The following is a 27638-nucleotide window of genomic DNA, read 5'->3' as shown; positions in this document are numbered from 1 at the left end:
CACTTGGTTTTTGAAGATCCAGTGGGTCTTATGCCTCTACAATACACAATACAGTGTACTGCAGTGTATTTTCATTCACAGTAAACCTAATCAGCCTCTTGCCTTTATCAGAAGCCTGATCAGGCTTAGATATACCATGGCAAGTCGGATGCCTGCGACGTCGTCCAGTTGCCATGGTAACCATCTGGACGCAGCCACAGCAGAGCAGCGGCCTGATGGAGGGAGCTCCCTCCCTCTGTTAACTATCCAAGCATCGGGCCACTGCCATGGCAGAGTGTGGGAGAGGGAGAGAAATTAGCGTATTAGACCAGCCCCGCTGTGGGAGAAGGGGGATAGTGTGTCCTGTCTGCCTACCAGAATGGGATGATGGAAAAAGACAGCGTCTGTGCCCATCCGGCCATTGTCACCTCTCCAGTTTCACTGGTCATGCAGCAAGGACATATACATCACATTATTCACAGAGCAGCTGGTCATTTGTATGGGAGTACTGGAGATACCAGAGTGCTGTACTGGTCTATCTCTGGCACTCCCATAGAAATTAATGGAGCGGTGACATGCATTTCTGACCAGCCACTCCGTCCATTTCAGGGGACTTCATGAGGTACAGGGCCCCCGTTCTCATGATCAGTGGGGGTCCCTGTGGATAGAGGATAATTTTCTGTGACTGGAATACCCCTTAAAGCTGTGCCAATTTGAATGGCTATCATTAATGGACATCAACTTTCATTTTTCCTCAGATATTGTTCTATATCCGTTAAGTCTGGACTCTGGCAGTGCCACTGAAAGAAATTATAATCAAAACGTTTATAATATTCTGAATGCACTGTATAATTAAGCCAGTTTAAAGTATACAGTATATGTAATCATACCTCTGCCCTTATATGTTTTGGTCTTGAGTAGAGAAGAGTGGATCTGTAAGGTTCACTTCATGTTTGCATAATTTTTCAAAAAGTTCAGTTTGAACAAGATTGGCTTCAATTGCCCTGGATATTAGTATATAACGTCCTCTAGTCTCCTAGGACTCAGAACTTTTAGAAAAACATGAGACTCTCCTTAATGTAATCTTCCATGGCCTCATGTTCAGGTTTGGAAAGATTGTAAATACGCCCCTTAGGAAAACTTGCCCCCTTCTCCAGGACTATGGCGCAATCATAAGGTCTATGGGGAGGAAGAGCCTCCGGAGGCGACGACAAGAACACATCAGCATAGTCCTTTATGACTGCGGGTAATACCTCAGACTCCACAGAGAACGCAACCCGTATTCTAGACAAACACGCGCTGCACTCAGATCCCCAACTCACCAGTTCCCCTCTGGCCCAATCAATCATAGGATTGTGTAATTGGAGCCACGGCATCCCCAATACCACCTCAACTGGTAAGTTCTCCAGGACTAACAGGGAACATTTCTCTAAGTGGCACACTCCCACAGCTAAGGAAATCTCTGAGATACATGACCCCACAGTACCCCCCACCAGGGGAGTGGAGTCGATGGCCATGATATGGATTGGCGTAGGTAAAACAAAAATTGGAATACCCTGCCTAGTAGCATACTCCTGGTCAATAAAGCTGGCCGCTGAGCCCGAATCTATAAAGTCCTGACCCGACCACTTATTAGAACCCAAAGAAATGGTTATAGGAACTAAAAGCTTACTCTTAGTAATAACAGGGAGTACCTGGTCCCTTGGTGGTCTTGTCTTGGAAGCTTTATCAGAAAGGATCCTCTTTGGGCACCGATTGATCCAATGGACAGGATCTCCGCAGTAGAAATAGATCCCACATCTACGGCTCTGATCCCCTCTGGTCATGCCAATTTGCATAGGTTCTTCAGAGGAGACCTCAACACCACTCCTGGTACAAACCTCAGACTGAACCAGCACCTGAAAAGAGAACTGTAGTTCCTGTCGTCTTTCTCTCACACGTCGGTCGAGTCGGACTGCTAGGGTCATAGTCTCCTCAAGAGTCTCTGGGAGCTGATAGCTCACTAGTAGGTATTTTAGATTATCAGATAGGCCTGACCTGAATTGACACTTAAGAGCTGGGTCGTTCCACCCTGAGGGAACACACTACCTTCTAAATTTGGTGCAATACTCCTCCACAGAGAGGTTGCCTTGAACCAATGCTTTCAGAGCGGTTTCGGCTACCAGGGTCCTGTCTGGTTCATCATACAGGGTACCCAGAGCCTGAAAAAACCCTCTACAGTGGTTAAATAACTAGCATCAGGGGGTAAAGAAAAGGCCCACTCCTGGGGATCCCCATGTAAGCGGGAAAAAACAATGCCCACCCGTTGGCTTTCCGACCTGGAAGACAAGGGGCATAAACTAAAATACAGTTTACAGCTCTCCTTAAAGGAGTGAATCTTCCTCCGATCTCAAGAGAAGGGTTCTGGAAGCTTGATCGGTGGATCCATATGAGGGCTCATGTTCGGACCAGAGGTCTAAGGAGAAGCGGCGTCTTGTCCTATTTCTAGGGAATGTATCTTGTCCCCTAGCTCCTGCACCATCTGCGTCAGGTTTGACACGTGCTCAGTCAGGGTCACTAGAGGATTCATAGTACAGTGGTTTCAGTAGGCCTGTTATTCTGTAACGGTCGCATACACACACACACACACACAGGGGGGAGGGAAGTGACCAATGCGCTCCACCCTCACCCCTGGCCCTGCCTACTTGCCTCGCAAGTCCTAATGACATGGGGCAACTGGACGTCAATCCCTAGCTTGGAATAAGTGCAGGGAGGACAGACCAGACAAACAACTGAACGTGAACTGACTGAGTCTATACCAGAGAGAGCTACGAAGTACAAATGGAGCAAGCAGAGAATAGTCAGGAGAAGCCAGGGTCATAAATACCAGGAGAGTCATGAAGTATCAAAGGAGTCAGCAGAGGATCATCAGGAGGAAGCCGGGGTCAGAATACCAGGAGAGCAGCAAAGTACACAAGGAGCAGGCGGAGGATCGTCAGGAATTCAGCAGGAGATATGTACGCCAGGTGGAACCTAAATAACAGGCAATCTGTGACCAGCAGATTGCCTGTTTAAATAGGGAGCCAGAGGGGTCATGTGACGTGGTCAGCATCACATGACGCCACACAGACTACACAGCCGAGCGCCAAGTGACCTCAGCCCTAAAACCATTCGTATGAATGCGCATGGACGTGCCCGCCTCCTAGACCGCGCCGTGACAGAGTGGATGTACTCATATTTCCTATTAATACACCCCAAAGATTGCTGTATCATAATGTAATTTCAATGCAGAACGGCTAGTGGATGTACTTATATCTCCTATTACTACACCCCAAAACTGGCTGTATCAAACAGCACTTTAAAAAAGCATGGGTGAATGGAAATAGTTATTTTTCACCTAAATGCACACAGCACTTTCAACCTAATAACAAGAAAGGATTGCTGGAATTACTGAGCTATCATATACTGCAAACAACCTAGAAGCAGTAGTATTAGAGCAATTTGAATCCCCAGTTAGTGCAGCAAGGTGTAATAGAATCACTCCCATTACCCAGGCTTTACACTCACCTATTGGTCCCTGCTCTCTCATATAGTGTGGATAATGCCTCCCTATCCTTTCCCTACACTATGAATAATCTTTCACTGAACTGCTCAATCTTTTTTTTTGTTTTTTTTTTCAGAATAAAGTCTTTCCTAAACACTGTCCTTAGCACCTGTCATGTCTCTCCCTGCATTAAGTACACTGTAAAATGGCAGAAACCAAGATGGCTGAGGCTATTTATAGGGCTTTGACATCACAGGGGCTGGATGGCTGCTAATTGGCTGCATGCATGGCATGGCATTGTGGGTGATGTTCTAACATGTGCAGCAGCCATTTTAGGTAAACATATGATTCGTTACCACAAAGCGCGAGGAAATTAGACTGTGGTACAAATTGAATTTATGCAATAATCTACCATTACCACTGGAGCAAACTTTATCCAGCCTTGCTCAGTGATCAATGCCAGATAAAGTTACTATGATCCACATGCATGTTTATTTACAGTACAGCGTCATTATCTCCAGCGGCTGATCAGGTGTACTAGAGACAACAAACGCACGTTCCTCTTGTTTATATTGTTCTCTTAACAAATGCATCCACGCCAAGCCAATAAATCCGCGTCTTGCTCGGGGGCCCTAGCCAGCGTCCATACATGAGCCAACAAAACACTGCTCTGCAGAACACATCAGTCTCCCACAGCCCAGTGCTTAGCACATGGACCATTTGCCGATGGAGACCCCTGCGCCCAGCAGCTGTGAAAGGACATACACAGGAAGATATCCACTCCAATGTTTTACCCTGACACTGAGAGACATGATGACAATACAGGGAGTGCAGAATTATTAGGCAAGTTGTATTTTTGAGGATTAATTTTATTATTGAACAACAACCATGTTCTCAATGAACCCAAAAAACTCATTAATATCAAAGCTGAATATTTTTGGAAGTAGTTTTTAGTTTGTTTTTAGTTTTAGCTATTTTAGGGGGATATCTGTGTGTGCAGGTGACTATTACTGTACATAATTATTAGGCAACTTAACAAAAAACAAATATATACCCATTTCAATTATTTATTTTTACCAGTGAAACCAATATAACATCTCAACATTCACAAATATACATTTCTGACATTCAAAAACAAAACAAAAACAAATCAGTGACCAATATAGCCACCTTTCTTTGCAAGGACACTTAAAAGCCTGCCATCCATGGATTCTGTCAGTGTTTTGATCTGTTAACCATCAACATTGCGTGCAGCAGCAACCACAGCCTCCCGGACACTGTTCAGAGAGGTGTACTGTTTTCCCTCCTTGTAAATCTCACATTTGATGATGGACCACAGGTTCTCGGACTGGAGCGCTCTGCCCTTTACCAATCCAGCCATCTGGCCCATCAAGACTCACTCTCATTTCATCAGTCCATAAAACCTTAGTAAAATCAGTCTTGAGATATTTCTTGGCCCAGTCTTGACGTTTCAGCTTGTGTGTCTTGTTCAGTGGTGGTCGTCTTTCAGCCTTTCTTACCTTGGCCATGTCTCTGAGTATTGCACACCTTGTGCTTTTGGGCACTCCAGTAATGTTGCAGCTCTGAAATATGGCCAAACTGGTGGCAAGTGGCATCTTGGCAGCTGCACGCTTGACTTTTCTCAGTTCATGGGCAGTTATTTTGCGCCTTGGTTTTTCCACACGCTTCTTGCGACCCTGTTGACTATTTTGAATGAAACGCTTGATTGTTCGATGATCACGCTTCAGAAGCTTTGCCATTTTAAGAGTGCTGCATCCCTCTGCAAGATATCTCACTATTTTTGACTTTTCTGAGCCTGTCAAGTCCTTCTTTTGACCCATTTTGCCAAAGGAAAGGAAGTTGCCTAATAATTATGCACACCTGATATAGGGTGTTGATGTCATTAGACCACACCCCTTCTCATTACAGAGATGCACATCACCTAATATGCTTAATTGGTAGTAGGCTTTCGAGCCTATACAGCTTGGAGTAAGACAACGTGCATAAAGAGGATGATGTGGTCAAAATACTCATTTGCCTAATAATTCTGCACGTAGTGTACACAATATATTAAATACACATCCTAATAAAATTTCCACAACAGTACTGACCAACAAAATAAAGATAACATGTCATTTTTCCCACACTGGGCACGCCGCAACAACAAAACCCCCAAAAAACAATGAAAGAATTGCTGCATTTCTTTATCCTGCTTCCCAAAAAGTTAAATAAAAAGTGATCCAAAAGTTATATGTGCCCCAAAATAGAGTCCTGCTGTGTGCCCTCACAGCAGTTTACAACCACTTATGTTGCTGTATTGAGGAGAAAATGGGTAACAAATGATGGGGTGGTTTTTCTCCTGTTACTTCTTGAGAAAATGAAAAATTTTCATTTTCACAACCGTTTCTAAATTCCATAAAACACCATAAAAAGTGTTAAGTACTCCCCTCCCTAAATTCTTTAAGGGGTGTAGTTTCCAAAATCTGGTCAAAATCTTTTTGGGGGATTGGACTGTAGAGGTAACTCAGGTTCTCTTAAAGGGGTTCTATCCTCTGGATAGATCATCAGCTTCTGATCAACGGGGGTCCGACACCCGAGGCCCCCGCTGATCAGGTGTTTGAGAAGGCAGCAGCACTCCAGTAGCGCCGCGGCCTTCCCACTGTTTACCGACGGCCCACTGACGTCACGACTAGTATCAAGTGAACAGAGCTTAGCCCCGCCCACTCTAGTTGATACTAGTCGTGAAAAATAGTGGAAAATAGTGAGAAGGCCGCGGCCCTCCTGGAGCACCGCTGCTTTCTCAAACAGCTGATCGGCGGGGGTCCCGGGTGTCGGACCCCCGCCGATCAGAATCTGATGGTCTATCCAGAGGATAGATCATCAGTTAAAACAAAGTGCAGAATCCCTTTAAAATACAACATGCTGCCCATAAACCATTCTAGCAAAATCTGCCTCCAAAAACCATATGGCACTCCTTTTCTTCTGACTACCATGTGCCCATAGAACAGTTTATGACCAAATATTGGGTGTTTCTGTAAACTGCAGAATCAGAGTAATACATATTGAGGTTTATTTTGCCGTTAACCCTTGCTGTGTTGCAAGAAAAAAAAAATTATTAACATAAATAATCTGCTTAAAAATTGAAATTTCATATCCATTTCCTTTAATTCTCGTGGGTTAACAAAGTATGTATTATCAATTTTAAATAATTTAAGGGGGGTGTACTTTCTAAATTGGCGTCATTTATGGGTGGTTTCTATTATGTAAGCCCCCTCAAAATCACTTTATATCGCACTTGGTGCTTAAAAAATGGTTTGGAAAAATTGCTTTTCAAATTCTAAGCCTTCTAACATCCTAAAAAATAAAATTGCAAAGTGATGCCAACATAGACATATGGGGAATGTTAAATGATAACTATTTTATGAGGTATTAACATTTTGAAAATTTAGAATTTTTCCCAATTTTCTGTAAATGTAGACTTTATTTTTACAAATAAAGGAAAAAAAAACTTACCCACATTTAAAGTTAACATAAATTAACATGTGTCATCATAAAACCTTCTCAGAATCAGTTACATAAGTAAAACCATTCCAAAGTTATTACCACATAAGGTGACACATGTCAGATTTTAAAAAATAAGCCTGGGCAGGAAGGTGAAAACTTGCCTGGGGTAGAAGGGGTTAAAAAAATTTGCAGACAGGCATTTTTCTGCCAGATGCTAAAAAAGTCACTATTAAGAAGGAAAAAAAAGTTTTTCTGGACTGTTTGTGAATTTACGGACGGTTGGGATCCCTGCAGTGGATGACAAGAACCGAATGCTGGGAGATACGAAAGAAGGAGATGATCCAGCAATGAAGTGAATGGAGGATATATGATATGCAGGTAGTTTTATGTGGACGTGTGATGCCCACAGCTGTCTTGTTTTTCTGTGTGGGCTTGGGCACTGCATCATTCACCAGCTTGGGCCCACTTCCCACTGGTGTCCCATGTGCAGGCTGTGGCCTGCTCCCTCTTCCATGGTTTTCTGCTCTGTTCCTAGAGAAAGTGCGTGCGCTATGGCTGATCCTTTAAGGGCGCCTTCCTGAAGGGGAAGGCATCTGATCTTTAGATGTTGTAGTATAGCTAACCCTAATGAAGGTGCTTTTTCTGAATACTAGTGTTGGGCGAGCATGCTCGGACGAACACCTTTTTCAATCGAGCATTGCGATGCTCGGCATATCACAGTGTTCGGCCAAACACCGCATGTGCTCGGGCACAATGCTTGAGTCTCCTCCCTAATAAACATGCAGGGAAGTAGTGCCACTCACTTTAATGCCATAGCCATTTTGGTTACTGGCATTACAGTAATTGGCTGGCCAGAACGCATCATTGGATGCTATAATCAGGGACAGCTGTAGCAATAGGGACAGAGGAGAGGAATTTATTTTATTGTTTTGAGTGTTGAAAGGTGTTAAAGATCCAACAGTCCTTTTAAGGAACTGGCAGTGAAATATATTAGCGCAACGTGTGCTAAATTGCGTGCAACTGGTGACAGCAGCGACATTACCTGCACTACATCTCCTGTATAACGTTAGCCGCTGGTGACAGCAGCGACCTTACCTGCACTACATCTCCTGTATAACGTTAGCCGCTGGTGACAGCAGCGACATTACCAGCGCTACATCTTCTGTATAACGTTAGCCGCTGGTGTCAGCAGCGACATTACCTGCGCTACATCTCCTGTATAATTTTTGCGCATCATGAATATCAATGACATTCAGTTTAATTTTTTCACCGCTGGTGACAGCGACATTACCTGCTCTACATCTCCTGTATAACGTTTGAGCATCCTAAATGTCAGTGACATTCAGTTAAATGTTTTCGCCGCTGGTGACAGCGACATTACCTGAGCTACATCTCCTGTATAACGTTTGAGCATCCTACATATCTGTGACACCGTTTAATTTATTTGCGCATGCACTTACAAAACCTGCTCTACTGTACGTGTGACATACTTGCAAGCATATATACCATTTTATATGCTCAAGGCGAGCAGTAACGGACAGGGAAGTGGCCGTGCTGCTGATGGTGCATGCTGAGGCTGTGGCCCTGGGCCTGGCGAAACTGTGCCTGCTGCCAGAGCACAAGAAACACACTCATCCACGATACCTAGCTTCAAGTCCAGGTTTGCAGGGTGGCACAGGACACCACTCTTGAAGTCACACTAGTGCGACCAGGTGGTCAGTTGGATTGCAGCAGATAATGCTTCCAGTCGATTAAGCACCACCCTGTCTTCCACAAAGTCCAGTCTCAGTAGCCAAGAGTTTGGTCAACAGAATCCTCACCCTGATCCTCCTTCCTCCCACCATGAACAGTCTTGGCAAACAAGTGATCCCACACTCGGATATTCCAAGGAGCTCTTTTCATCGCCATTCCTTGATTTCACCCTCTCACCAAGCCCACTTGAAGAGGGACATCTTGTGCACTGATTCCCAAACTCTTGAGCATCCACAGTCAGAAAAAGATGACTGTGGGGAACGGCAATTAGTGTTTCACGAGGTGGATCATGATGAGACACAGTTGCCAATAAGTCAACTGCAATTATTGTCGCAAGTGGTTCATGATAAGGATGAGACACAGTTGTCAATAAGTGAGGTTTTTGTTAGGTCAACAAGTCAGGAAGATGACCAGAGTGAGAAAGTGGAAGAGGAGGTGGTGTACGATGAAATCTCTGACCCAATCTTGGAAGGTGCCAAGCCGAGCAAGGACAGCAGTACAGAGGGGGAGGGATCCGCAGCACCAGGCTGGAAGAGGCAGTGGGGTGGCAAAAGTGAGAAGGCGGGCCATACCAAACAGGTCCGCAACTGTTCCCTGGAGCACTCCCTTGCAGCAATTTTCCTTGCCAAAGGGTGGGTGTTCCGCAGTCTGGCGCTTTTTTGAGGAAAGTAAAAACAAAAGAATTGTTATTTCCAACCTGTGCCGTACCAAAGTGAGCAGGGGCGTGAACACTAGCAACCTCACCGCCACCAACATTATCCGCCACATTGCATAAAAGCACCCTAATAGGTGGGCCAAACACCTGGGTCCACAATCAGTGTCTGCAGTCACACCACTGCCTCTTCTTCCCCTGTGTTAGGCCCTGTCCTCCCGCCCTGCACCTGGACCTTCACAAGCACCATCAGCTAGCACATCCACTTCTTTGTCCAAGTGCAGAGTATAGATGTCCATACCCCAGGCCTTTGAACGAAAGCACAATAACCCAGCCACCCACCCACAGGCTATAGCACTAAATGCGCACCTTTCCAAATTGCTGGCCCTGGAAATGTTGCCATTCTGGCTTTTAGACACTGAGGCTTTCCGCAGCCTGATGGAGGTGGCCATCCCTCGTTACTCAGTCCCCAGCGCCCACTGTTTTTCCCGGTGTACCATCCCTGCCTTACACCAGCATGTTTCCCGTAACATCACCCATGCCCTGACCAACACAGTTATTGGTAAGGTCCACTTAATGACTGACACATGGACAAGTGTTTTTGGCCAGGGACACTACATTTCCCTGACGGCACACTGGGTAAACGCTGTGGAGGCCGGGAGCGAGTCGTACCCTGGGATGGCACAGGTGCTACCGATGCCGATGATTGTGAGCCCTACTTTCATCATGATTTCCGCCACCACCTACATTAGTGCCTGAAACCCCCCCTTCTCCTCCTCCACTTCCACCTCTGAATTCTTATCTTGCGTCACTAGTCAGTAGCTGGAAGCAGTGTTGCACTGCAGTGGAGAAGCGGCAACAGGCCCCGCTGAAACTTATTTGCTTAGGTGACAAACAGCACACCGCCGCAGAGCTTTGGCAGGGTATAAGGTACCAGACTGAGCTGTGGCTCTCAGCACTCAACCTACAACCAGACATGGTTGTGTCTGATAATGGCCGTAACGTGGTGGCGGCTTTGGAGCTCGGCAAGCTCACACACATACCATTCCAATAGTAGAAAAGGATGAGGCAGCATTCACCCAGCAGTAATTGAAATGATCCTTTATTGGTCCAGGATGCAAGTAACAATAACCAGCAGTATTAACAGGGGCGGACAGCGAATCTTCCATTCATAGCGGTTGTTTCGCGCAAAAAATCGTATACCTCAGGCCGCTGACGTGAGTACATATGAACTCGCTGACTTTTAAGACACCCATGGGGAAGTTGTCATGCCAACGCATGACACACTATCACCCTTCTGGTGGACAATAAAATAAAAGACAAATCATCCACAATAAAACTACTACATCACACACATACCATGCCTAGCCCACTTGTTCAACTTAGTGGTTCAGCGGTTTCTCAAAACCTACCCCAATTTGCCTGAGCTACTGGTGAAGGAGCGCAGCATGTGTGCCCATTTCCGAAAGTCATCTACAGCTGCCGCCGGTCTGTCAACGCTGCAGCGGCGCTTGCAATTGCCAGCTCACCAATTGTTGTGCGACTTGGGCACGCTCGGGAACTTCACGTTTCACATGTTGGCCAGGCTGCAACATAGTCATCTCCTTTCCAGTCAGCTTCCACTCTTCACAAGCGATGAGTGGGCATGGATGTCTGACCTCTGTGAGGTTTTACGCAACTTTGAGGAATCAACACAGATGGTGAGTGGTGATGCCACTATTATCAGCGTAACCATCCTACTTCTGTGTCAACTGAAATGCTCGCTGCTCACAATGAAGGCGGACGCTTTGCATGTGGAAGAGGTGGAAATGGGGGAAGACAGTACACAGAGAGATAGCCAGACCACCCTCAGTTTGTCTTCTCAGCACAAATTGGATAATGATGAGGAGAAGGAGCTGGAGACAGTAAGTAACATATATAAGGCCGAAAAAAGACATTTTGTCCATCCAGTTCGGCGTGTTATCCTGCAAGTTGATCCAGAGGAAGGCAAAAAAAAAAACTGTGACATAGAAGCCAATTTTCCCCAATTAAGGGGAAAAAAATTCCTTCCTGACTCCAATCAGGCAATCAGAATAACTCCCTGGATCAATGACCCATCTCTAACAGCTATAACCTGTAATATTATTACACTCCAGAAATACATCCAGGCCCCTCTTTAACTCTTTTAGTGAACCGACCATCACCACCTCCTCAGGCAGAGAATACCATAGTCTAACTGCTCTTACTGTAAAGAATCCTCTTCTATGTTTGTGTACAAATCTTCCTTGAAAAATCAATATAGAATGGTCTAGCTCAATAAAGGCTAATCCACAATACTCCCAGGAGTCAAAAGCAAAGAACTGATCCCCTAAGAAGGGAACAGAGGGAATAAAACTTAAAATTTAGTAGTTTCTAGTTAGACAAAAATGGTACACAAAGGAACTATACAAAATAACAAATAAGACAAGCCCGTGTGGGCCTAGACAGTTGCAGGTACCAGTATAAATAGAAAAGGAACGCTCTCACCCATAGGATAGGACTCATCAGGAGGGTGCCATGTCGGGATCCCGTGGAGTACATCTTCAAATTCTTTATGGTTACAGTTACTCGAAACCATGCAAAGATGATGCCAAAGAAGGAGTTGTTTAAAAAAATAGGCAGGGATCGGGAATGATTTCCCTAATGAGACCCTAATAGGGAAGGGGCTGTTAATACCCTGCCTACCTATACGGAGTGCTTGCCCCTCAAGGAGCTACCCCATCCGGATACCTGTTCCTAGTGAAGGCCAGTATCCCTAGTGTTCCCTACAAAATTCTCGACGTGTCACGTTTCATTATAAAAAAACTCATCAGGGGAAGTATGCATTCAAGGGTAACAGGCAAACCAAGCCTGTAGTTAAAGGGAAAATAACAAAAATAGCAACAATTAAAGCCTTAATGCTAAAGACACTAGGCCAATAAGGCCAGTGTGGCTCAGAAAAAGCACTAAGGTGGGCCAGTGGGACCAAACAGGCTAAAAAAACAGTGGCCGGGCCAAAGGGACCAGACAACAAAATTATACGCACAGATGGACCTAGAGTGTCGGCATGCCAGTGGGCTATGTCAGCATCGTGTTATAGAGTGTATCGCATAACAAGGTCCCTGTGGGGCCCAAACCGTTGGGTAAGTAATGTAGGGCTGTCAGCAAGTAAATACCTTAGTGATGCCGCTTTTAAAAGGCACAGCACAGCGCGCCAGTTATCCAGGACCGCCCTCAGAGGTCACATGAGGCCGGGTACGCCCAATCATGTGACTCAGGCCTACGTACCCTGGAACGCAGCGCACGGCAGCGCCACGTCCCGCCCTTGGAGCGGCAGAGATGGAGAAGCGCTCAATGTGACAAGGCACGTAATGGGGCGGGATGACATGGAACGCAGTGCATGAAGCCGCCGCACCGCTGGGCACGCAGGCCAGGAGGAGGGACGGATAATTACCCACTGGAGGCGGGCTGGTTGCCAGGCAATCAAGACGCCGGGAACTTTACCACAGAATCGTCAGAGATTGCAAAGGAGACCAACAGTCAAATGGGTCATGTTTCAACAAAGCAATTAAATGCTTAGAAAGTAGAGCTACATATGTGCAGGCTAAAATACATAAAGCCTCAAATACAGGCAGTTAAGCTGATGATAATGCTAAAATAAGTATGATGCAATTGAATAACACCATGACCAGTAGAGATCACCAATAACAGAAAACAAATAATTAAGCTGCTCGTTAAGGCCCACTGGAGTAATAGTTTTTAGATAATAAATCCAGCGGGTTTTGCGCTGCAGAATCGCCCGGTCCCAGTTCCCCCCCCCCCGCCGCAGAGGAAGGACCCTGTCAATGCCCATGACAGACACATGAGCAGTGCCGTTGTGGTGATTATGAATGTGGTTGGCCACTGGTGTGTCTTTGGCCTTGGAAATGTCATTCAGGTGCTCACCCACACGTCTGCGGAACTCGAGTCCTGCAGTTTATGAAATGATTAATGGTGTATGCTTTCCCGGTGACGTTACTACGGAAAATCTTGCCAGTTTGCATATGGCTGCACGCAATGCATCCACTGCATCTGTAACAGCCTTTAATGTTGGACTGTAGCCACATGGAGCCAGAAGGTGAAGGGGGTATGAACTTGCTCGAGACCAGTCTATCACGAAGACTGCATCCTCTGCGGTAGGTAAAGTGTGGATACTCCCCCACCACCGCTCTTAGATCTGGATCTATGAGCAGAATGCCCCAATTGTTGCGTACAATGTCTCGGACCTCAGGTGCTGCCCGATCAAAGGTACTGATAAGGTGGATGAGGTTCCCAGTCTGTACCTGGTTGGACTTTGGGACTAGGAGATTCGTTCTACTTTCTTGCAATGCTGACCTGAAAGCTCCTCTCAACACCTTGTCAGGATACCCTCGCTGACGAAATCTGAGCCGCAAGTCGTCAGCCTGCTTAATAAAGTATTTTTTTGAAGAGCAATTCATCCTCAGCCGGAGGTACTGCCCCTTAGGAATGCCCTTCTTAAAGGGGAGCATGGATGACTACTCTACCACTTAAGTAACGTATTGGTTGAGGTGGGTTTCCTGCATACAGAGGTAATCAACTCCCCTTCTTCAGTTTTAGAGATGAGAACATCTAAAAACGTCAGGCAGACAGTGTTGTTCTCGCTAGTGAAGCGAAGACCTATGGTGTTATTGTTAAGTGTCTACACTAATGAACGAAGTGAGACATCATCACTATTCCAAATGATGAAGATGTCGTCAATGTATCGCACCCAAATTCCCACCAGGTCCATGGTAGCGGATGCAGCATCTGTAAAGACCAGAGTCTCCTCCCACCAGCCCAGGAACAAATTTGCATACGATGGGACACAGGGTCTCCCCATCGCGGTGCCCCTGAGCTGGTGGTAGACCCTTCCGCTGAAGGAGAACACATTGCAGGTGAGCGTGAATTCCAACAAACGGAGGATGAAGAGACTGTGGGCGCGATATTGACAACCACGACTGCTCAAAAAGAATTCTACAGCCTTGAGAACCAAAGAATGGGGAATACTAGAGTACAGGGCCTCTACATCTATACTTGCAAGCAAACTGTCCGCCTCTGTATAGATGCCCTCCAACCGCTTAAGAAGATCTGTGGTGTCGTGGGTATATGAGGGAAGGGCGGTCACGAACGGGGCCAAAATTTGGTCAACATATATTCCAACGTTGCCTACTCCCGATACTATGCGGCGCCCCTTGAGTGGATTCGTTCCCTTGTGAAGTTTGGGGAGGCAATAAAAGGTGGCCATGCGGGGACAGGTGGGTAATAAGAACCTAAACTCCTCATCAGAAATAATACGTGCCAACTTAGCCTCTTCAAGGATGGTTTTCAATTCAGACATCGTTAGTTGGATCCTGAGGTAACACCTCATACGTAGAGGGGTCATGTAGAAGAGATTCGCACATCACGCTACACTGACCCTGATCCATTATCACTGTGTTGCCCCCCTTTTCTGAAGGTTTGATAACTATCGAGCGATTGTTTCCGAGATCGGAAATCACAGTGGCCTTGGTCCGGTCAATATTAGAGTAATTTGATGGTCTTAACTCTTCAATTTGATGGGAAACCAAGTCAAGGAAAACATCAACGCAAGACAATTCTGCAGACACTGGTGGCATTATATTGCTTTTAGTTTTTAGCTTAGTGAAAGGACCCAGACCCTCTTGTTGTTCTGGTTCCCTATCAAGATCGTATAACAGACGTACATCCAAAAGGATCTCGAGGGGGATGCCGAGTTCACGGCACTGTTTCCTTTCTTGTAATTTGAAATATTTATGCCAGCAAAGTTTGCAAACAAACAGATTGAGGTCTTTTATGATATCAAATCTGTTAAAATTAGGAGTGGGTACACATGAGAGGCCTAGTTGAAGGACCTGGGTCTCAAAGACATTAAGGGGGCGTGAGGACAGATTGACGACTTTGGGTCCTAGGGGTTTTGGGGGGTTCAGCCCGATTACATAACGAGTAGACTTGTGTGGGATTGGGTTGACCCGAGTATGGAAGGGTTCCCCCTAAAAAACGACGATCTCTCCCACAGGAACCTCCTCTTTGTCGACCACTGTGATTTCCCCCGGGGCGATTGCCTATTACCTTTCGGTATACTGTCAGAGTTGGAAAATTCTGTTTCGGTCGAAGAGAGGTCAGTGTGAACACCCCCAGTATCCCCTCGATTGGCTATGGAAGAATAGATCCTGTTTTCTTTGAAGTCTGCCAGATCCCTCACAAATTGGTGGTGCTTGCGTTCTTTTAGAGGATATTGATATTTATCAAAATAATTCTGGAGTTGTTTCTCCTTGTTCGCAAACTCCGCCTCATGTGAGAAAGTCTGAGCAACTTCAATCTGTTAATTTTTTGTTTAAAATTTCCAGTTTGTTTTTCTCTTCAGTCAGAAGGAGACGCATGAACCGCAGAGAGCTGTTGGTGGCCTCTTGTTCCCACTTACTGAGGAATCCAGGGCTCCTGAACCTCGCCGCTGGCAGAAGTGAGATCCGAAGTCCACGTGAGACAATATTATGTTTTAAATAGCTCTCCAGACTCTGCGTCTCCCACCAGGAGATAATTTGATCTCTATAAACATCTGTCAAATCCTTGAAAACTGCGTGGAAGGAAGGAGTGTATTTTGTGGGGGAGAACTCTTTATCAGAGAACACTTCTTGAGCCTTCACCAGCCAACTGTCTGCATTAAAGTCTGTAGCCAGAAAGCCTGCCATGCTATGGCACGCAAAGAACTGATCCCCTAAGGAGGCGACAGAGGGAATACAACTTAACATTTAATAGGTTCTGGTTATGAATAAAAATGGCACACAAAGGAACTTCTTTCCTCCAGACGCAGAGGATGTCCCCTTGTCACAGTGCTGGGGATAAATAGATGATGGAAGAGATCTCTGTACTGACCCCTGATATATTTATACATAGTAATTAGATCTTCCCTCAGTCGTCTTTTTTCTAAAGTGAATAACCCTAATAACCCCCATTCCAGTTATTTCTTTCTCTTCTGTACCCTCTCCATCTCTGCTATGTCTGCCTTGTTCACAGGAGCCCAGAACTATACATAGTACTCCATGTGTGGTCTGACTAGTGATTTGTAAAGTGGTAGGACTGTGTTCTCATCACGGGCATCTATGCCCCTTTTCATGCAACCCATTATCTTATTGGCCTTGGCAGCAGCTGCCTGACACTGGTTTTTACAGCTTAGTTTACTGTTTACTAAAATTCCTAGGTCCTTTTCCATGTCAGTGTTACCCAGTGTTTTACCATTTAGTATGTACGGGTGACTTGCATTATTCCTTTCCATGTGCATAACCTTACATTTGTCAGTGTTAAACCTCATCTGACACGTATCTGTCCAAGCTTCCAATCTATCCAGATCCATCTGTAGCAGTATACTGTCCTCTTCTGTGTCAATGACTTTACACAGTTTAGTGTCACCTGCAAAAATTTATATTTTACTGCGCAAGCCTTCTACAAGATCATTAATAAATATATTGAAGAGAATAGGGCCCAATACTGACCTCTGAGGTACTCCACTAGTGACAGTGACCCAATCTGAGTGTGTACCGTTAATAACCACCCTCTGTTTTCTATCACTGAGACAGTTACTTACCCGCATACAGACATTTTCTCCCGGTCCAAGCATTCTTATTTTATATACTAACTTTTTATGCGGTACAGTTTCAAATGTTTTGGAGAAGTCCAGATATACGACATTCATTTATTAGGTGCTGTCAAGTCTAGAAATTGAATAAATTAGTTTGACATGACCGATCCCTCATAAAGCCATTCTCCCCTAGTCCCATTACCTTGCTCCAGTCTCTATCTGCACTATCTTCCCATCCTATAATGTAATTAACTTCCCCCAAGTCCCTAGTTTAAACATTCCTCCAACCTTCAAGCCATCTTCTCCCCCAACACAACTGCCTTTTCCCCATTGAGGTGCAGACCATCCCTACGATAGAGCCTGTAGCCAACAGAGAAGTTAGCCCAGTTCTCCAGGAACCCAAACTCCTCCTTCCTACACCAGTTCTTGAGCTACTTCTTAACCTCCCTAATCTCCCACTTTCTTTCTTGTGTGGCTAGTGGTACCGGTAGTATTTCGGAAAATACTACCTTTGAGTTCCTTGCCCAAAGCTTTTGACCTAAATCCCTAAAATGATTTTTAAGGATGCTCCGCCTACCTCTAACTTTATCATTGGTTCCAATATGGACCATGACCGCTGGATCTTCTCCAGCCTCTCCCAGTAATCTGTCAACCCAATTCGCGATGTCTAGATAAGAGGTAGTCAAACGCACAGGTCTATGTGATCACCAACCGGGGTGCCCACAGTCGAGTAGTAACACCCCACTACTCAAAATAATAATACAAAAATCAATAGAAGACTGGGCACACCACAAGATATTAAGCCACAAGATTTAATTAGTTTAAAACAGTTCAAAACATCAGTTAAAATAGTAATTCTAAAAAAATTATAGGATAATACAAGAATAGGTAAAAGTAAATATTAGGAACAGGGTCAATCTATAATAATACACGTTGTACAAATAGATCTATCAGTGTGCTGAGGATCCGGATAAAAGATGGTGGTAAAATCGGCTGACAGTAAATTCGCGATGTGTCGAACTCGAGCGCCAGGAAGACAACACCGTTCGATGATCCCGATCTTTGTGTCAGATTTCCCTCTCTGTCCCCCTAATAATTGAGTCTCCCACTACCAGCACCTGTCTGGCCTGCCCTGCTCTCCTTGTCCCCTGCTTACTGGAGCTGACATTTCCCTGACTGGCAGAGGAAGTGTCCAGCTGTAGCAGTGCTCTCCCTGAACTTACATCCTCCTCATCTGCCAACCTGCAAACTTGTTTGATGTGTCAGATCAGGGCTACCCTCCCTCTACCCCGCTTTCTAACTGTGACCCTGGGTTCAGACCTGAGCGTTTTACAGCGCGTTCCTACGCGCTGTAAAACGCTCAACAAGGAGAAACCAATGATTCCCTATGGGAATAGTTCACACCTGGGCGTTTTACAGCGCGTACGATCGCGCTGTAAAACGCCCGATGCTCAAAAAAGTACATGCGCGACTTTGGGGCGTTTTGACGCGCGTTTGTGGCCATAGGACACTGTAGTCAATCACACAAACGCGCGTCAAACGCTCAGGTGTGAACCCAGCCTTAACCAGCTAGCTACCTCACTTTCCTAAGCCTCCTCGGTACCACCCTCCCCCACATCTACCCCATAGAGTGCTTGCTCAGTGAGCAGCAAACTCTTTTCCAATTGTCAATGCTTCTCAGTGTTGAAATTCGACCATTTAGATACTCAATGTGCGATTCCAAACAGGCAAATTGCTCACATTTTAAACAAAGATATGCACCCTCAAACGGCTGTTCCAGGACTGCATACATTGAACAAGATGCGCACTGGACTGCACATCCGCTACAGAGGGTAGTACCCATAGCAGGTTTATTCCATCTGTTCAGCGTGGATGGACCGAAGAGGAGGAAGAGGTTGAGGAGATTGAGAGTCATCCTCCTGTCTAGGACAGCGAAGTCTTGTCTGTGGCACACATGGCTGACTTTATGTTATGCTGCCTTTCCTGTAACCCTCGCGTTATACGCATTTTGGCCAACACCAATTACTGGTTGTTCACCCTTCTCAACCCCCGCTACAAAGAGAACTTCTCATATCTCATTCCTGTGGTGGAGAGGACTAGCAAAATGGTGCCTCAAACATTTCCAGCTGACAACGCTGGCAGCAGAGTATGTAGTTCCTTGGGCAACCGAGGAGGGGAGACGAGGCCTGGGACAGTTTCATGACACCCCGCCAGCACCCTCACCCTGATGCATGGCCTCGTGTCACAAGGAGGGAAAAGTTTTGACAGATGGTGAAGTACGTAGCAGACCGCGTCAGCATCCTCAGTGATCCCTCTGTGCATTACAACTATTTGGTGTCTAAGCTGGACATGTGGCACGAACAGGTTGGACAGGTTGCCTCTTATCAAAATGAACAAAGCCTGGATTGCCCCTGACTTCTCTACACCACCAGAGGAAAGTGGCTGAACATAAAGGCACTTTAAATGTGGCTTTTATGATGTATTGAATACACTGTATTCCTATGCACTCTTTCCACCATAAAAAAAGGGTATATGGTTCAATCTTCCTTTTCTCTTCCTCCTACATCATATCAACATGCTTATTAGGCTGCCCTCGCTCATAATCTTTTAGAGGGCCAGCTCAGCAGCAGACCCTCACCTCTAATGTTTTAGAGGGTCACCAGCAAGGCCCTCATGGTCAGATCAGCAGCAGTTCCTTACCCCTAATGTTTTAGGCTTCTTGCACACGGTCCTTAATGCATGAACAGCAATGTGGGTCAGCCGCATCGGATTGTGGACCCATTCACTCCGTAGTGCTTCCGTATGGTTCTGTTCCTCACCATTCCGCATCTCTGGATTTGTGGACCCATTCATGGCTCGACAAAGCGCTGTTGGAGCGTGAAACAGCTGTTGCCTTCCTTTCTGCTATGTGACCCGCACCCGCTATGTTTTAGACCGAATAAAACTACGATGTTATGAAGATTCGGCGAGTGCCGCCTTGTTTTTTTATTTTTTTTATTTTTTATTTTTCTTCTACTGTTGATGACACTCATGCGGAATGCCCACGAAACGGCACCCGCGGTCTGCAATACGGCCACGGAGCCCTCGCCCCTGATGTTTTAGATGGTCAGCTCAGTAGCAGACCCTCACCCCTAATGTTTTAGATGGTCAGATCAGCAGCAGACCGTCCCGTCTAATTTTTTAGATGGTCAGATCAGCAGCACCTAATGTTTTAGATGGTCAGCTCAGCAGCAGACCCTCACCGCTAATGTTTTAGATGGTCAGATCAGCAGCCTACCCTCACCCCTAATTTTTTAGATGGTCAGCTCATAAGCAGGCCCTCGCCCTTAGCCCTAATTTTTTAGATGGTGAGCTGAGCAGCAGACACTCACCCCTAATTTTTTAGATGATCAGATCAGCAGCAGACCCTCCCGTCTAATTTTTTAGATGGTCAGATCAGCAGCACCTAATGTTTTAGATGGTCAGCTCAGCAGCAGACCCTCACCGCTAATGTTTTAGATGGTCAGATCAGCAGCCTACCCTCACCCCTAATTTTTTAGATGGTCAGCTCATAAGCAGGCCCTCGTCCTTAGCCCTAATTTTTTAGATGGTGAGCTGAGCAGCAGACACTCACCCCTAATTTTTTAGATGATCAGATCAGCAGCAGGCCCTCGCCCCTAATTGTTTAGATGGTCAGATTAGCAGCAGGTTCCTTGTAATTTTTGGCAGCTCTTTCACTTGGTGCATAGGCTTTGAGTGTAGGAGTCCCACTGCCTGAACAATTGTACCACAATGTGAATGAGGCTTCTACCTTATAATTTTTGGCAGCACTTGCACTTTATATACAAGTAAAAAATACAGGAAAGAATGTTTCCTAACAATTTTTCCTGTAAAATTGATTTTATCTTAGGTTTTGTGCGTATTATTGTCAGTCTGTAAAAGTGGCGTACTACTCGGACAACATCGTTCCCAGCAGTGACCTGGGAGTCCAAGATGCATCTAGACATCCTCCCCATGCTGTTCCTGAACCATTTCAGTGGTGTTTCAATAATTTTTTGACCCTTTCCTATGAACCAGACACCCTCCCCACTTCAGAGCAGGGGGTGCCTGGTTTAATGCTCGGGTTCTTCCATTGACTTCCATTGTGCTCGGGTGCTTGGTAGAGCACCCGAGCATCCCAAAGTGTTCTACTCGAGCACTTTGGTGCTCGTTCAACACTGCTGATACCCATGTACAATACCCATGTACTTATAAGGCATTCATTTGTAAGTTTTTGGTCACTATGAATCGTTTATTCTAACAGCACTCTACTGAATTCAGTAATAATTTTTGCCTGCAGTTGTGGCATCATTTTTATAGTCTACTTGCTACCCCAGCCTGGATACCCCTGATATCAAAAGTTAAACAGGGTCTAGCTAAAGCTGTGTTTGGATTTGAAACCTCCTCGGAAGACTGGGTGTTGTAGACTGTTTTGTTTATTTGTTTTTACGCATTAACAAAAACAAAGGTGACCCGTAATTAATTAACCCTTAGGATACCAAAGTTTTTTTTTTCATTTTTGCTTTTTCATTTTTCTTCCCTATTTTCCATCAGCCATAACTTTTTTATATTTCCGGTCACATAGCTGTTTGTGGGCTTATTTTTTGCGGGACAGGTTGTTATTTCTAATGTCACCATTAAATATGATTAATTATTACATAAAATGTAGTAGGAAGCGGTAAAAATATTTTGAAATGGGGTGGAATTGGAAAAAAACTCAATTCCACCGTTTTACGAGCTTTGTTCCCACGGCATTTCGTTTACGGCAAAACTGACCCATGCTTTTGATTCTTTGGGTCAGTACGATTACAACGATACCCCGTATGTGTAGGTTTTTTATGTCTAAATATGTAAAAATAAATTTTTACTTTGATAACATTTTATCACCATATTCTGACCCCCATAACTTTTTTATACTTATATCTACTGAGTGCTTGACTTTTTGATCACATTTTATAAAAATTTTGGGGGTAAGAGAAGCAATGAAAAAATAGGGGTTTTTTATTATACGGAAAGGGGGGTGATTTAAACTTTTATATTTTTTTTATTTTTTTTATTTTTTATATATTATTTACATTATTATTATTTTTTTATCATTTTGAAGATCATATATGAGCCTATGAATAATGTTATTATTTTTTTTGTTTTGTTCGATCAGGGATTTTTAAATTTACATTTAAACTCTCATTTGCTAATTTCTTTTCCTGGCCTGCCATCTGGTGGCCAAAATCAACTTTGGTCTCATCTGACCTCCTTCCACATGTTTCCTGTGTCCCCTGAATGGCTTGTGGCAAACTGCAAATGACAATTCTTATGACTTGTTTTCAAAAATGGCTTGCCACTCTTTCATAAAGCCAGATTTGTGGGGGACATGAATAATAGTCATCCTGTGGTCATATTCTTCCACCTAAGCTGTGAATATCAGCATCTCCTCCAGAGTGGCCATGAGCCTCTTGGCTACTTCTCTAATTGATGCTCTCCTTGTCTGGGCTGTCAGTTTAGGTGGACGGACATATCTTGGTAGGATTCTAGTTGTTCCATACTCCTATTTTTGAATGATGTATTGATCAGTACTCAGTGAGATGTTCAGAGCTTGGGATATTTTTTTATAACCTAACCTTGCTTTACACTTCTTCACAACTTTATCCCTGACTTGTCTGATGTGTTCCTTGGTTTTCATTATTTTTCGACTTTAGGAAGGGGTAGTAACTCTGAAACATGTTGTTTTGTGACCTTTTATCTTTTTATTTGCAAAGGAAGACGCATCATTTTTAGCTGAAATGCTTGTAGATAGGGACAGACATGGACAGTGAACCCTGACCTGGAACCCAGCCCATTTTCCCTACCTAGTTGCAGTTCAAGCCCTAGATAGCAAGACCGCAATTGGTCGACGGTCCCTTTGCTACGAAGATGCAGAGACGGACAAAAACACAAAGGGATATTCGTGCAAAAATGGGTCAGAAGCAGGCACATAATGGAATACAAAAGCAAGAGACAGTGAGTGGTCAAAATACAAGTCGAAGTCAAAAGCACAAAGAAATACAAGAACCAGGAACCTAGCTAGTGATCCCAAACAAGACTATCACAAGTAAATAGACAGGAAGTGGTTTAAATAGTCCACGAGTCCCAGGATCAGAACCTGATAGGTCATGACTTAGCGTTCCGTTATTGAAAACACTAGCACACAGGAATAAAGCAGGTGAGCAATCAGCCCACTGCTACTCTCCTCCAACACACACCCACTGTTGCTAAGGATGCTGTCACCTCACCAGGGGGTGTGGCTTAGCAGCGCGTCTCTCCCAACGTGGTTGCGTTGAAGCTGGAGATCTTGCCGCTGGAGCCCGAACAGGTAAGTTTGTGATATTAATATTCAGTTTTGGATCTAATTTCCATATACCATTACTGGAGAAATTGGGAATGCACCATTTCCGGATTTTTGGACTAGTTTTTGGATTATTGCACATTTTCATTCTGTCACATTAAAAGAAAAAAAATACAATGCTACACACCTTGATTTTCCAGTAAAATTATGAACAACTTGACAGTACACAATGGATCTCACTATAAGTCATTGGGATCGTCTGCCTTTGGTGTTCATCTGTGACAAGGTATCATGGCTTGTTTCGACTTTGTCTTAAAGAAGCACTCCCACAAAAAAAAAAATTTGATGACCAGTTAGAAAGGTACATGAAAATTGTAGTGAAGGTAATCTTCTTACTAGTGACTGTATTTGTGAGTTATAACCTCCCTTTTGATCCTTAGCTGTGTCATGTGACCAGCACTCCAATTTCCAACTGACACAGGACAAGAAGTCAGTTACTTCTCTATTAATTCCTATGAGAGTGACATCAAGGCTCCCATAGGAGGTTATAACTCACAAAGACATTCACTGGTAAGAAAATTACCTTGACTACAGTTAACTTCATCTCTCTTGTACCTTTCTAACAGATCAGAGAATACAATTTTTGTGGGAGTGCTTCTTTCAAACCAAATGGAAAAACTGAATTTGCAACACTGATATGAAGTCAGCGTAACAGATGCATGTTATGTTTGTTATTTATGTTTTTCACTGTATTTTTTTTCTTTTAAAGGCGGGGATCATTTTATATGCGAGGTTATGAACCTATTCTAGCCATTTTGCTGTTTTGCTGTGCTTTAGCACTTCATTCTAGACAGGTGGACTTAAAATTACGCTTGGACTACCTCTGGGCTGTGCAGGTAACCATTACATTACTTTATAAAAAAAAATCCTATTATCAGTTTTGCTGCCAGTGTATTTGAATAAAAGAAGAATGATGTTGACTTGTCTTCTGTGAAAAAAAGCCAAACGTTGATCATGGGCCAACTTCTTTAACGACCTCCCGACCGCCTAACGCGCCGATGCGTCCAGAAGGTGGTTGATTTGTTCCTCCTGGACGCATCGGCGCGTCATCTCGCGAGACGCGAGATTTCGTCACAGCCGGCCCGCGCATGCGCATCGCGGGCCGGCATTTCGTAGCAAAGTATTTTGTCAGCAACCTGCCGGCCACGATCATTGGCTGGCAGGTTGCTGATTTAAAAAAAAAACAATCAGCAGCCATTTAACCCATCATATTAGTAAATATGATGGGGTTATATGGCTGCTGTGCTCCTCTGCTCCTTCTTTTGGTCGGTTGGTTCCAGCAGAGGAGCAGAGGAGCACACATCACTGTGAATACCCACTACACCACACTTAGCCCCCAGATCACCCCTATTAACCCTTTGATCACCCCTTCTTGCCCCTGTCAATCACTAGTGAAAGGAAAAAAGGGATCAGTGCAAACTGTCACTTTTTTTTTCCACTGGTATTGACCGTTAGGTTTTAGGTATAGTTTAGGCCCCTTGGTTAGGTAGTTTAGGGATCAGTTAGCGCCCAGCCCACCGCACCGCAGTCCATTATTCGCTGATTAGCGTATCGCTAATCAGCATTTGTACTTTTATAGTATCTGAAAGTGATCAAAACTGATCACGGTCAGATCTATAATTGTATTAGTGTCACTTTAGTTCTCCCTCCACCCAAAACGCAGTGTTTGCCCGATCAGGCTTGATCGGTCGCCCACACGTGCGTTCGCCCACGCCCGCCCCACCGCAGTGACAAAAAAAATTTTTTTTTTTGATCGCTGCACATTCACTTTACACGCACTGCGGCGATAAAAAAATCAGTTTTGATATTTTTTATCAACCGCAGCGGCCTCCGGTACTTCGTTAGCCTCCCATTTGTAAGACAGGCTTGCTTTTTTTTTCTTGGGTAGTCTCAGGGAATACCCCTAAATTTAGTTTCCCACATGTCAAACAGGGGGTATTCTTCTGAAGAGGCCTACAGGCTTCTGACCCAGTCGGATGAGGAGTGGGAACCCTCATCTGATTAATCTAGAATACGAACCTGTAGAAAGCAGTGGCTCTCTGACCCAAAGTTCGGACGAGGAGGCTGAGGTCCCTGATAGCACCAGGCGTACCCGGCCCCGTGTCGCTAGACCGCAGGATCCACTTCAAGAGCAGCAGAGTGGGGCTGGTGCTGTCGGATTACGTGGTGAGGCATACACCAGCAGCCCAGCCCTTCCTGGACCTAGTACCAGCACTGCCGTACAACCTGGTGAAGTAGCGAGCACCAGAAGGGCAGTTGAAGCTGGTACGGTGGCACGTGCAGTAGTGACCCCGTCGCAGCCACCGCAAAGACGTGCCCGTAGAGCCCCTAGAATCCCTGAGGTGCTGGCAAACCCTGATTGGCAGTCCCCAACTTCAGCCGCACCTGTAGTTCCTCCTTTCACCGCCCAGTCTGGAGTTCGGGTTGAGACAGCTCAGATCGGTTCGGCCCTGGGATTTTTTGAGCTGTTCTTGACTGCGGAGCTCTTAGACTTAGTTGTGGCAGAGACAAGCCGTTATGCCACACAATTTATAACCGCTAACCCGGGAAGCTTTTATGCCCAGCCTTTCCGGTGGAAACCAGTCCAAGTTTCCGAAATTAAAACTTTTTTGGGCCTCCTCCTCAACATGGGTCTAACTAAAAAGCATGAATTGCGGTCATATTGGTCCACGAACCCAATTCATCACATGCCCATGTTCTCTGCTGCTATGTCCAGGACACGATTTGAGACCATCCTGCGTTTCCTGCACTTTAGTGATAACAGCACCTCCCGTCCCAGAGGCCACCCTGCTTTTGACCAGCTCCACATAATTCGGCCCCTCATAGACCATTTCAACCTGAAATTTGCAGATATGTATACCCCAGAGCAAAACATCTGCGTAGACGAGTCCCTTATACATTTTACCGGGCGCCTTGGCTTCAAACAATACATCCCAAGCAAGCGCGCCCGGTATGGGGTCAAATTGTATAAGCTCTGTGAAAGGGCCACAGGCTATACACACAAATTTTGTGTCTATGAGGGAAAAGATCAGACCCTGGAGCCGGTCGGTTGCCCTGACTACCTGGGGTGCAGTGGGAAGATAGTCTGGGACTTGGTGTCACCCTTATTCGGCAAGGGGTACCATCTTTATGTGGACAATTTTTACACAAGTGTGGCCCTCTTTAGGCATTTGTTTCTAGAACGGATTGGCGCCTGTGGTACCGCGCGAACTAGTCGCGCGGGCTTCCCCCAACGGCTCGTTAGCACCCGTCTTGCAAGGGGGCAGAGGGCCGCACTGTGTAACGAAGAAATGCTCGCGGTGAAATGGAGAGACAAGCGTGACGTTTACATGCTCTCCTCCATTCACGCAGACACGACAATACAAATTGAGCGAGCAACCCGTGTCATTGAAAAGCCCCTCTCAGTCCACGACTATAACCTTCACATGGGAGGGGTGGACTTCAATGACCAGATGTTGTCTCCGTATTTAGTTTCCCGCAGAACCAGACGCTGGTATAAGAAGGTGTCTGTATATTTAATTCAATTGGCTCTGTATAATAGTTTTGTTCTCTACAGTAAGGCTGGGAGAACTGGATCCTTCCTCAAATTTCAGGAAGAGATCATCGAGAACCTCCTGTACCCAGGAGGTTCCGTGGCCCCATCCACCAGTGTAGTTAGCCGTCTACACGAGCGACATTTCCCCAATGTCGTTGCTGGTACCTCAACCCACCCGTCACCCCGAAAAAGATGTCATGTCTGTAGCAGGAGTGGAATAAGGCGTGACACCCGCTATTTCTGTCCTGACTGTCCTGACCACCCTGCCCTATGCTTAGGGGAGTGTTTCCGGAAGTACCACACACAGGTACACCTAGCATAGGGATCATCTCACCAGGACAGGCACACAGGGCTATTAGGGCCCATTCACTCACTGCTGCTGCAAACGTCTCCTTTCACCTGGGACAAAGTGCATGACGCACTTCGCCACATCTTTGGGCGATTTGCACATTGACCCATGGGGAAGGAGAGGTTTGTTCTATAAAGGTAAAAAAAAAACACCAGTAAGCAAACACGTTAATGTTTAGTTCAAAAAGTTAAAGTTTACATGTTCTGTTCCAAAGTTAATAAAATGGGGTCACTTGTGGGGTAGTTATACTGCCCTGGCAATTTAGGGGCCCATATGTGTGAGAAGTACTTTGCAATCAAAATGTGTAAAAAATG

General features: G+C 45.2%; 1 protein-coding gene across 1 annotated transcript in view; it reads left to right on the top strand.

Moving 5' to 3' along the window:
- The window catches only part of ADCY1 (adenylate cyclase 1), a 435025-nt gene that overhangs the window by 326107 nt on the left and 81280 nt on the right, over positions 1–27638 (top strand). Inside the window, exon 14 of the mRNA XM_044294968.1 lies at positions 24150–24276. Within this exon, the coding sequence (XP_044150903.1) occupies positions 24150–24276 (127 nt within the window). The remainder of the gene's footprint in view (positions 1–24149; positions 24277–27638) is intronic.

Source organism: Bufo gargarizans, chromosome 5 (assembly GCF_014858855.1).
Source record: "Bufo gargarizans isolate SCDJY-AF-19 chromosome 5, ASM1485885v1, whole genome shotgun sequence".
Lineage (NCBI taxonomy): Eukaryota > Metazoa > Chordata > Amphibia > Anura > Bufonidae > Bufo > Bufo gargarizans.
Note: the sequence above shows the minus strand (reverse complement) of the source record. Positions and strands in the feature narration are given on the sequence as shown.